Consider the following 12,150-nt stretch of genomic DNA (forward strand, 5'->3'; position numbering starts at 1 on the left):
TCTGCATTAGAATTCATTTGACACAAAAACGGAATTGCTGCACAAGGTTAGCAGGTCAGATGTCAACTCTGAATTCTTACCACAGATGCTGCCAGTCCTGCTGAGCTTTTCTAGCAATTTCTGTTTTTGTTCCTAATTTTCAACATCTGCAGTTCTTTTGGTTTTTATTTAGAATTCATTTGCCTTTTCGTTGACCAATGCATTAAACTATCTTTAACCTCCCTCTTGCGATTTAAGGTGTAGAATATATATGTTGGGACTTGGATTTTAAAATTAAAGCAGTAAGATATTGGTCAGTTCTATGAAGTTAACTGGTTTTTAAATAAAAGGTCACAAAATAATTGAGAACAATGTTGGCACCAGTCCTTCATCTTTCCACTTGACATTGAACTGCTTTATTTATGCTTCACTCTGTGACGTCACAATTAAATATATTTTCACAGCGATTAAAATGACAGCTTTTCATGATTACACGGTTGGCAAATGAGCTAAGCAAAACTTAACAGAGCCACACCATTCAATTCACACTTATCAGCTAATCTCAATTGAAACTCCAAGAAATATTAAACAAATTGGCCTTAACAGCCCTTGGTTAACTTCAAAAATATTACTCAGGTTCCAACTATTAATCATAAAGCAAGTAGGTACATGTGATTGCTGAGATTTGGAAGGGGATAGCTATTATATTGGACACCAATGGTCATTGCAAATTAAACACTGGCGCAAGGGTGGCCAGAATTACACAACTGTAAACCAGCACAATTGAGAAACAAAAGACAATTAGGAAAGAAACTACTTGAAATTGTGATTAATCTGAGAACAATAGATTGTGGAAACTGGAATGCAATTTGGCATAATGGAATCACACACAATTGTTTACCAACATTTTATGCCCGGGAATTTCAGAATTTCATGTATCTCTATTGTTTCATTGAGCAACTACATATTGTCCGCTGATTAAGAGGTAATAGGAAGCCATTATACAAGAAATTCACCAGTATTAGGCAGTGTGGCTGTCGACTCAGTACAATTGGGATTTTGGATTGAAGAAAAGGAAAACATAATCACCAGATTGTTCATTACTGCTATGTGATTGTGGGCATAACAAAAAGATGAAACAAGCTTTTGTACATTGTTTCATGGTGAAAACCCTGTGCACAGTCCCCACATGGACTCACAAAAGGTGAAGTACCAGAGCACAATTATTCTTAGAATACCTACAAGGTTGAGGCTTTAAAAGATAGAAATTAAATCACAACAACACAAGCTCATTCAAAATAGACAAGGAAAGATAACCTACCAGTTGATAATATTAAGGATAATATTTAACCTTTGCAACTTGCCTGAAACTTGGAAATACAATCCAACTCCAACATCTCAATACTGTCATCCAGCTGGGTGGGATTATTCTCACCCGGTTTCTTCTTATCTACCCAAATCACCGTCAGAAAATCATTTGTAATAGATCCGGCATCATTATCTCTAATAACCACCAAGAACCATTCCTTGGTTCCCTCTAGCTTATCTACATGTTGTCCCTCAGCAACATCATCCAAAAGCATTGCATTAGTTTTCAAATGTCTTTTCCCTGGGTTGGGGGTATCCAGAACTAGAGGGTACAGGTTTTGGGTGAGAGGGGAAAGATTTAAAAGGGACCCAAGGGCAACTTTTTCATGCAAAGGGTGGTGCGTATATGGACTGAGCTGCCAGAGGAAGTGGTGGAGGCTGGTACATATACAACATTTAAAAGGCATCTGAATGAGTACATGAATAGGAAGGGTTAGAAGAATATGGGCTAATTGATGGCAAATGAGATTAGATTAATTTAGGATATCTGGTCTGCATGGACAAATTGGACCCAAGGGTCTGTTGCCGTGCTGCAAGTCTCTGTCACTCTATATAAAAAAAAGACTCTGACGACATTAACTCTCTTGACCCCTCTACTGTTACTACAATATCAAGCAGTTTATTTACGTGTAGAAATGTCCTCTAGTTAAACATTGGAAAAACTGGAACTATTGTCTTTGGACCCTGCTCCAAATTCTGTTCCATTGCTGCCAACTCTATTCCTACCGCTCTGAAGAAGTGTCACTGGACCGAAATGGTAACTCTGCTTTGTCTCCACAGGTGCTGCCATACCTGCTGCGTTTTTTCAACAATTTCTATTTTTGTCCATCTCTCTCTCTGGCAAGTCTGAAATTAAGACACTTTGTTTGCAACATGAGTATCATATTTGATTCAAAATGAAAGCCCAACCTCTCATTCATACCATTGCCAAGACAGGATATTTCCATCTCCAACTTAACCCCTCAGGCAATGTTGTAACCTGCATTCATGCCTTCTATACTTCTAGATTCAACTACTGAACACATGTCTAACTGTTCTCCCACATTCTATCCTTCCTAAACTCAAGGTTATCCAGAACTCTATTAGGGTGAGCGGGGAAAGATATAAGGGCGGCATGGTTGTTCAGTGGTTAGTACTGCTGCCTCACAGCTTCAGGGACTCAGGTACGAGCCTAGTCTCAGGTGACTGCGTGTGGAGTTTGCACATTCTCCTTGGGTCTACGTAGGCTTCCTCTGGGTGCTCTAGTTTCCTCTCACAATCCAAAGATGTGCAGGTTAGATGAATTGGTGATGCTAAATTGCCCATAGTGTTCAGGGATGTGTAGGTTAAGTGCATTAGTCGGGGTAAACGTAGAGTAATCGGGTAGGGGAATGGGTCTGGGTGGATTACTCTTTAGAGGGTTGTTGTGGACTTGTTGGGCCGAAGGGTCGGTTTCCATACTGTCAGGATCCTCATTCTTATAAATGGGACTTAAGGGGCAACTTTTTGACGCAGATGGTTATGCGTGTATGGAATGAGCTGCCAGTGGAAGTGGCAGAGGCTAGTACAATTGCAGTTTTTAAAAAGGTTCTGAATGGGTATATGTGTAGGAAGGGCTTACAGAGATCTGGGTCTAGTGCTGGAAGATGGGACTAGAATAGGTTAGGATAGACGGGTTGGACTGAAGGGTCTGTTTCTATACTGTACTTCTCTATGAGGAGAAAGCAAGGACTACAAATGCTGGAGATCAGAGTCAAGAGTGTGTTGCTAGAAAAGCACAGCAGGTTAGGCAGCATCCAAGGAGCAAGAGAATCGATGTTTCAGGCATAAGCCCTTCATCAGGAAGGCCTTCTCTATGACTCAACTTGCACCATCTAATTTTTCTGTCATCTTTGCTTACCATTAAGTTGTCATCAAGTAATGTTTGATTGAAAGGTTTTCATACTTGTTTTCAGATTCGTTCACGTCCCTACCTATATCCTCCAGTCCTCCCATATTCTCCAAAACATTTGCAGTCCTGTAACGGTGACCTCTTATTCAAACACAATTTTAATCTCTTCACTATTCATCTCTGCTCCTTCAGCTGCCAAAGCCCCAAACTCTAGATTACAGAGGATGAGACAAACCTTGGTGTGCATGTCCAAAGATCCTTGAAGGCAGCAGGACAGGTAGCCATGAAGGATAAGACAACATATAGATATTGGCCTTTATTAGTCAAGGCAATGAGCACAACAGCAAGGATGCAATCACGGATCTGTCAGTAATATTAGTTAGGCCACAGTGACTGCTGTGTGCAGTTCTGATGGTCAATATACCACCGGAAAGATGTGAATATATTGGAGAGGAACAGGTGACATTCACAAGGATATTGGCTGGGTTGGAGCAAGTGAGTTATGACAAGAAGCTAGATAGGGACAAAACCCACTCTTTGAGCAGAGATGGTTGTTGTGGTGGTGGTGCTTATTGACCTATACACAATTATAAGGGTCATAATTTCAGGTACCCACCATCCTGATATTGATCCTTTACTAAGGGGAAAAATATTCTCCCTATCTACTTGAACTAACTGCATAAAAGGATGGTAGAGACAGAAGATCTCAAGATATCTAAGTATTTGATGAACACTTGAAGTGCCAAAACATACAAGGTTATGGAACAAGCGCTGAAAATTGGGATTAGAGCAAATAGATACTTTATGACCAGCATGAAAGGCCGTCTTCCATGCTGGAAAAACTGTCACTTGAGATATGATAACATTCATATCAATATTAGTGACTCTGCTCCAAGACCCTACAATAAAAAACTACTTTACAGTCAAGCATTTCATTTGGACAGAAATCTTGATACAAATACAAAAAGCCACAAAACCTGAGAGCAGAAGTATACCATTTGTTGCACTGATCCAAACTCCATCCCCCTACTTTTCTACATAAATCTTAATTCCCTCACTAATCAAAACGTTATCCTTCACAGATTTGTATACACTTAACAACCCAGACACCTATAGTGAAGAATTCGACTACATTGAGTGAAAAATCGTCACCTGTTTACGGAGGTGATCCCTGAGATTATGTCCTCTGGTCCTTGACTCTCTCACAATAGGACACAACCGCTCAGGATCTGTGCTACCAAACCGTCCGAGAATCTCACATCAGCCCGAACTAGTTATAACGTGCCTTGAATTCTGCACAAACGGATCAACCAAATCACAGACTGAGAGCAGACTGATCTTCATCAATGATCTGAAAGCAGTAGTGAAGGGTAAAGGTCCTCGTCAAAATGTAAATACCCCACACAGTGGAAGCGAGGAAAAGGCGGCTGAGAGCTTGAGAACCCTCACTGACATGAAATCGCTCACCTGTCAACCGGAGCGGCCTCTTCCTGTTTGTTTGGGTCGTTTTCATCTGAAATCAAAACGGGACATGGGTTTAGAAAGCAGACCGAGAGGTGAGGACGGTGAGCAGCGGCCGGCCGGGCGGGCTGGCAGTGACACCCCGGAGCCAGCTCTGTTACCCCGGGCCCACACACTCACCTCCGTACAGCCAGTGCTCTTCATCCTCCCCCAGCCCTGCACTGCCCGAGCCGGCCTCCTTCGGCATATTCTCCGCATCCGCTGACATGCTGCTGCCCGCCCGCCTGCCTGCCTGCCCGGGGAAAGGGATTCGGTATCACCGTACACTGGGCCCCAACTCCTGATGCGCACATTCACTCCTGACCTGACCTTTAACCCAGGAAATAACCCCGGAGCCACTACCTCTGACCCGGAAACCGGCGTCTGGCACCAACCCCCCCTCAGTCTTGCTGCTGCCTGGAGTCAAAGGAAGAGAAGGTCAGCAGAGGAGCAAGACACCCTGTGTACAAGCAATATTCGAAACTCTTACAATAGTTCACACGTTTTGGTTTGTGACTCATTAGAAATTTTGACTTTAAAAATATGTTCCAAAAACAAAATACTCCGAATATGAAATAAAAAACAGAAAATGCTCAGGTCTGGCACTATCTGTGGGGAGAGAAACAAATCGCTTTCCAGACTTGCTGAGTGTTTCCTACATTTTCTGTTCTCTTCTTAAAATACATTGTTGGATAACGGACACAAGTTGTAGAACAGATTATGCTGGAAGGACCGGTTATTTAAGCACCACACATTCATGTTGTGGAAGCTTTATACTGAGAGAAAAACCTTTGTTGTACATCACTGTTGCAATGTAGGAAACACAGACTAGTTATACAGTTTTTTGATTAGATTCCCTACAGTGTGGAAACAGGCCCTTCAGCCCAACCAGTCCACACTGACCTTCCAGAGAGTAACCCACCCAGTCCCATTTCCCTCTGATTAATACACCTAACACTATGGACAATTTAACATGACCAATCCCCCCTAACCTGCACATCTTTGGAGTGTAGGAGGAAACCCTCGCAGAAACTGGGAGAATGTGCAAACTGTGCACAGTCTCCTGAGGCTGGAATCGAACCTGGGACCCTGGTGCTGTGAGGCCACCCTGATTAAAGACTTACCTGGAATAGTGATTTTGGTTAAAGGATGTACAATAAATAAATAGACACTTGAGAATTCCAATGCTTTAGTGTCTTGAATCTTTTCTGTCCACCTAACTGAACAGACAAGGCCTCAGTTTTCCATCCCATTGAAAAAATGTCACCTCCAACAGCATTGTATTTACTTTTGTTTAAAATTATGATCTCAAATGGTGTTTGAAAGTAATGACTCAGGCAAGAATACAAGGAAAGGTTTATAAAGATTTTAGTGTGTGTTAATCTAAAGCATGATAACATATACCTTTCACAGCACCTTGCAGACTAATGATCTCTTATTATCTAGAAAGACAGGAGCAGCAGATGCATGTGAATGTCACTTGCAACTTCCTCTCTAAACCACATCCTATCCTGGTGTGAAATGATATCTCCATCCCTTCACCTGTGCGCTAACCTACACCAAATAAACTAGTGGTACAAAAAGGCAGCTTTCCTTCATTTCAAAAGCAATTGTGCTTGACTTGTTTGCAACATTAATGCTCCATGAAATAATTGAAAATTTCATTTCACAACTTTGTTACACATAATTGATGTAACTTATGAAACTCAACATAGAAACAGGAAAAATTATAATTTATATATTTTAACATTATAGAACAGTACAGCACAGAATAGGCTCTTCAGCCCATGATGTTGTGCCGACCATTGATCCTCATGTAAGGTAAACCTAATGTATGAACCCTCAAATTTCTGTGACCATACACATGTCCAGCAGTCTCTTAAATATCCCCAATGATCTCACTTCCACAACTGCTGCTGACAACGCATTCCATGCTCCCACAACTCTCTGTGTAAAGAACCCGCCTCTGACATCCCCTCTATACTTTCCGCCAAACAGCTTAAAACTACGACCCCTCATTTTAACAATTTCTGCCCTGGGAAGAAGTCTCTGGCTATCAACTCTATCTATGCCTCTCATTATCTTGTACACCTCAATTAGGTCCCCTCTTCCTTTTTTCCAATGAAAAAAGTCCAAGCTCAGTCAACCTCTCTTCGTAAGATAAGCCCTCCATTCCAGGCAGCCTCCTGGTAAACCTCCTCTGAACCCTCTCCAAAGCATCCACATCTTTCCTATAATAAGGCGACCAGAACTGGACACAGTATTCCAAGTGCGGTCTCACCAAAGTTTTATAGAGTTGCAACAAAATCTCACAGCTCTTAAATTCAAGCCCCCTGTTAATGAAAGCCAAAACACCATATGCTTTCTTAACAACCCTGTCCACTTGGGTGGCAATCTTAAGGGATCTATATACCTGCACACTGAGATCCCGCTGTTCCTCCACACTGCCAAGAATCTTTTCTTTAACCCTGTACTCAACTTTCAAGTTCGACCTTCCAAAATGCATCACTTCGCATTTATCCAGGTTGAACTCCATCTGTCATCTCTCAGCCCATCTCTGCATCCTGTCAATGTCACGCTGCAGCCTACAACAGTCCTTTATACTGTCAACGACACCTCCAACCTTTGTGTCATCTGCAAACTTGCTAACCCATCCCTCAATCTCCTCATCCAAGTCATTAATAAAAATTACAAAGAGTAGAGGCCCAAGAAGAGAGCCCTGTGGAACACCACTCACCACTGACTTCCAGGCAGAATATTTTCCTTCCACTACCACTCGCTGTCTTCTGTCGATAGCCAATTCTGTATCCAGACAGCTAAATTTCCCTGTATCCCATTCCCCCTGACCTTCTGAACCAGCCTACCATGGGGAACCTTATCAAATGCCTTGCTGAAGTCCATATACACCACATCCACTGCTCGACCCTCATCAACTTGTCTAGTAACATCCTCGAAGAACTCAATAAGATTTGTGACGCATGACTTGCCCCTCACAAAGCCGTGCTGACTACTTAATCAAGCCAAGCTCTTCCACATGGTCATAAATCCTATCCCTCAGAATCCTTTCTAACACCTTGCATTATCTGCATCATTGATTCCAGTTTTGTGCTAGATAAATTAGAATCAAAGATTATTGGTCACATTGAGCAAATGGCTGTCCTTAAAGACTAGATCATCCATGATCATATTGACTGGTGGAGCAGGCTTGAAGGACAGAATGGTCTCCCTCTGCTACTATTTTATATGTGCATTGATAGTTCAGGTAGAGTGGAGATGCATTTATTCCCATAGAGGAAAAAGGCAGAGGAAACAAAATCAGAGTTCCCTGGATAATGGAAATAAAAAATCAAGATGAAACAAAAATTGCAGAGGCATTAACTGCAGTCTTTCAATTTTCTTTAAGTATGGGGATGGTTCCAGAGGACAGCAGAGTACTGACCCCTTTGAAAAGAAGATACAAGAATAAATTCTGCTAGTTACAGTCTAGTCAGTTTAAGCTCAGTGTTGAGTGAGCTTCTCATTAAGAAATATCAGCATAGCTTTTAAAGTTGTTTTAAACTGAGTTTTGTGATAAGGTGACATCACGTTTCTTGATGGGGATTATGTAGTTTGTCTGTGCATTATATACAACCGTCCAAAAATGCCACATAATAAGCTTGTCAGGAACCCATGGAATAATCAGCACAAAGTGGTTTGATAGATACAAAATTGGAGGATAGTAGGGATCAGAATGAAGGCGGATATGTAATGGAGAGTCCCCAGGGATTGACTTTAGGACAATTGATTTTCTTGATCTGTAATAATGACTTAGCTGTTGGCAGAAGCCCTCAACCTGGAATGATAGTGAACTGTGAGGATGGCAACAGTGATTGTTCTCAAGTGTCTTCAAACCACCATTGTGTAAGGCATCTGAATAATTGTGGTACTATAATTAGAACAAAGATGGTTTTGCAAGCTATTTTCTGACCATATTAAATGGCTTTGCATCCTACTCAATGATACAGAAACATCATTTTCCAAAACATGTCAAATAGATAATGTGAGAATGGTGACAAGATGGTCACTTGAGAGGAAATGGTATTTCAGCTCCAGATTAAGTGAAATCTGGCTGTTAGTTTATTTAACAATAGAAATAATGTGTAAGACCCTTTTTAGTTGTGCAAGCATATGACTCACCTCCTGACTCCAGAGAGCCTGTCCACCATCGATAAGACACAAATTTGTTCTGTGACAGAAACTTCCCACTTGCCTCATGAGTGCATCTCCAAAAACACTGAAGAAGCTTGCTAGAAGTAAGCAGCCCACTTGGTTGGCATCTCGTCTACAAACTTTCCCATCATCACTGATGCTCAATAGCAACAGTGTGTATTATCTATAACATGTGTTGCAGAAATTTATCAAGATTCCTTTAATAGCACTTTCCAACATTCAAACAGATGGAAAGGGCAGCAGATCCATGGAACCACCAACATCAGCAAGTTCCCTTCCAGGCCACTCACTATCCTGACTTGGAACTATTTCACCACTTCTTAAGTGTCACTGCATCAAAAACCTGGAAGACCCAATCTAACAGTGTGAGGGTGTAACGACCAAATGGATTGCAGAAATACATCACCTTCTCCAGCACAATGCGTGATGGGTAATAAATGCTGGCAGAGCCAGCGATGCATGCATCCAATGAATGAATAAAAAAATTCTAAAAATATTGATGGTGTTTTTATATTGTATTGTAACATTGTTCAATGATGAATGAGAAGGACTGTTTTGTATCAAGCAAAGCAGATGTCAGCAGCATCACTTCATGGGCTAAAGTAGAGCTTCCCAAATCTTTTCTGCCAGCAACCTACTTGGAAGACTGAAATCCGTCAAGACTCCAAATCAGAGTTGTGTGAATGAGGTGAGTCATCGGTTTGTGAGCACATGTTGGCATCAAAATAAGTTCTTCAGAACATCAGGTTAGTACATGTTTATTTATAAAGTGGAAAAGTATAATAAAGCACTTTCAGTGCTCTCCAGAGTGTTAAATCAAAATAGCAATCCAACAACCTTTTATAGTGTACTTCTTGTTAAAATCACATGAATATGACATTGAAAAAAATCTTTACTGCAGTAATCCATGTTAAAGAAAACAAAACAGTTGCACAATATTTCTCACTACTGTGTTCCGTGTCAGAACTAAACAAAATAGCAGAATAGCCTCCATTGCTATATTTTAGGTTAAAGTAAAGCAAAATAACAGCATAAAAATGAGGGAAGAAGCCAAATTCAACCAAGTGCATTGGGGAGTGGGTGTAAGAGCTACTTGCAGACAGGTTCCATCAGGGAGCTGGTGTCAGGCATCAAGAATGGTGCAAGGAGTCAGCTGCAACCAGGCTGCATTGAGGATTCGGAAAAGTAGCTTGATGTAGTTACTAGGAGTCTCTGACAAAACTGTTAAAGCAGCAGGAAAGAAATAAAGAAAACTCACTGATTCTGGAACGTTCGTGGTAGGTTAGTGATGGCTATTGTTCAGAATACAGTAGTGCCTCGACATACGAACGATCCCGTTCACGAACAAGATTGTATGTAAAATTTTGCTTTAACGTACATACGAAATTCAAGGTACAAACAAAGGTACGAATGCAAAATGCCCATGTGCGACCGCGTGGTTTCATTGTTCTGCTTTGCCACGTGCTTGTTGAACACAAAAGCTCTCGGGCCCTGTGTGATTTCATTCAGTTCATCTTTGGCACGTGCGCTGTGACCAGCGTTCGTTGCTATGTCTGAGCATTCTTACGCTATCTGAACAATGGGAAAAATTGATTCAGTTCGCGAACTTTTCGGTTAGTGAACCGGGTCCTGGAACGGATTATGTTCGTAAGTCGAGGCTACTGTAATAGCAATTATTGGCTGATGAGCCTGTCAATGGTGATGGCCTGCATAGATTGCCTGCTTTGGGTAGTGACCGTTGGGGAGGTGGTTCATAGCGCCAGGGACCTGGGTTTGATTCCCGTCTCGGGTGACTGTGTGGAGTTTGCACATTCTCCCTGTGTTTGCGTGGGTTTCCTCTGGGTGCTCCGGTTTCTTCCCATAATCCAAAGATGCGCAGGTCAGGTGAATTGCCTATGCTAAGTTGCCCATAGTGTTGGGTGCATTAATCATGGGTAAATGTAGGGGAATGGTTCTGAGTGGATTACTGTTTGGAGGGTCGGTGTGGATTTATAGGCCAAATGGCCTGTTTCCACACTGTAGGGAATCTAACCTAATCTAATCTAATCCCATCTGACAGCCAACAAGCCCAGCTCAAATAGTTTGTGCTTCTACAACTGCTGTACCCCAGCAGAAATCCAATCTGCCTTTAGAGATTACAAAATCTTGACCTCCAAATTTCATCAACCAATCTCGCTGGCAGACACAATGCATGATTTGGGAAGTCTTGGATTAAGTTGAATTAGTTCCTCTACAGACAATTGTGAAGTTATTCAACAGCAGCTGGAAAGCAGGATTCAGGGTGAATACCATATTTTTTTGGAACTTCAGGATGTTGTCATACTTGAAATTAAATTCCAATGTCAATGTTTCTTCAGCTGCCGTTGACAATCAGAGTCAGGAATATGATGGCACTTTAGCAACTCTAGCATGCACACACATCCAGTCAGAAACCTCACCAGCAATCTTGACACATTGTTTACAATTTGACCTGAGGTTCCATGTCCAGGGAAAAAAAAATCCTGTTTTGTGGAAAACTTGAGATACCATTTGTGTGATCAAACACCTGGGAAATCTGATGTATTTGTGTGCTTATGAGGTGTGTTCTGGATATTGGTAAGGCAGAATAAAGTTGACATGGTCTTGATATTTCCCAACTGGAGAAAAGCTGTGGCACATGCTCCTCCCATGAATGAGGGAGCTCATGAACAGGAGATGCTCTGCAATCATCATAGAATCCTAACAGAGTGGAAGCAGGCTATTCAGCCCACTGAATCCACACCAACCTCCAAAGGGAATCTTACCCAGACCCAACCTCCACCCTATCCCCACATTTCCACTGGCCAATCCACCTAGCCTGCAAATCCCCAGGTCACAATAGGGCAATTTAGCATGACCAATCCACCTAACCTACACATCCTTGTAGTACGGAAGGAAACCAGAGCACCTGCAGAGTGTCCAAACTCCACAGTCATCTGAGTCTGGAATTGACCATAGGTCCTTGGTGCTGGGAGGAAGCAATGCTAACCACTGTGCCACCCCAATACAGAAGAGTTCAGTGCTAGTAAACCATCTCTAAAACAGCCAAAGTGGAACATTGGTGAAGTTGATCACAAAGCCATACAAATGCAAAATATGTTTCAACTCCTCTTTCACGATGACTTTGGTAACATTACCTTCGTTGCAAAGGTAGATGTAAAATACTCATTTAGTACTTCAGCCAGACCTTCAGGCATTAATCCTCC

General features: G+C 41.8%; 1 protein-coding gene across 2 annotated transcripts in view; it reads right to left on the reverse strand.

Moving 5' to 3' along the window:
• Positions 1 to 5,049, reverse strand: part of fip1l1a (FIP1 like 1a (S. cerevisiae)) — a 99,668-nt gene extending 94,619 nt beyond the window's left edge. For both annotated transcript variants that reach the window (XM_060824210.1, XM_060824200.1), the window contains exons 1-2: positions 4,859 to 5,049; positions 4,685 to 4,730 (exon numbers count right to left, since the gene is read on the reverse strand). In XM_060824210.1, the coding sequence (XP_060680193.1) occupies positions 4,685 to 4,730; positions 4,859 to 4,946 (134 nt within the window). In that variant the 5' untranslated portion in view covers positions 4,947 to 5,049. The remainder of the gene's footprint in view (positions 1 to 4,684; positions 4,731 to 4,858) is intronic.
• Positions 5,050 to 12,150: the final 7,101 nt, after the last annotated feature.

Source organism: Hemiscyllium ocellatum, chromosome 1 (assembly GCF_020745735.1).
Source record: "Hemiscyllium ocellatum isolate sHemOce1 chromosome 1, sHemOce1.pat.X.cur, whole genome shotgun sequence".
Lineage (NCBI taxonomy): Eukaryota > Metazoa > Chordata > Chondrichthyes > Orectolobiformes > Hemiscylliidae > Hemiscyllium > Hemiscyllium ocellatum.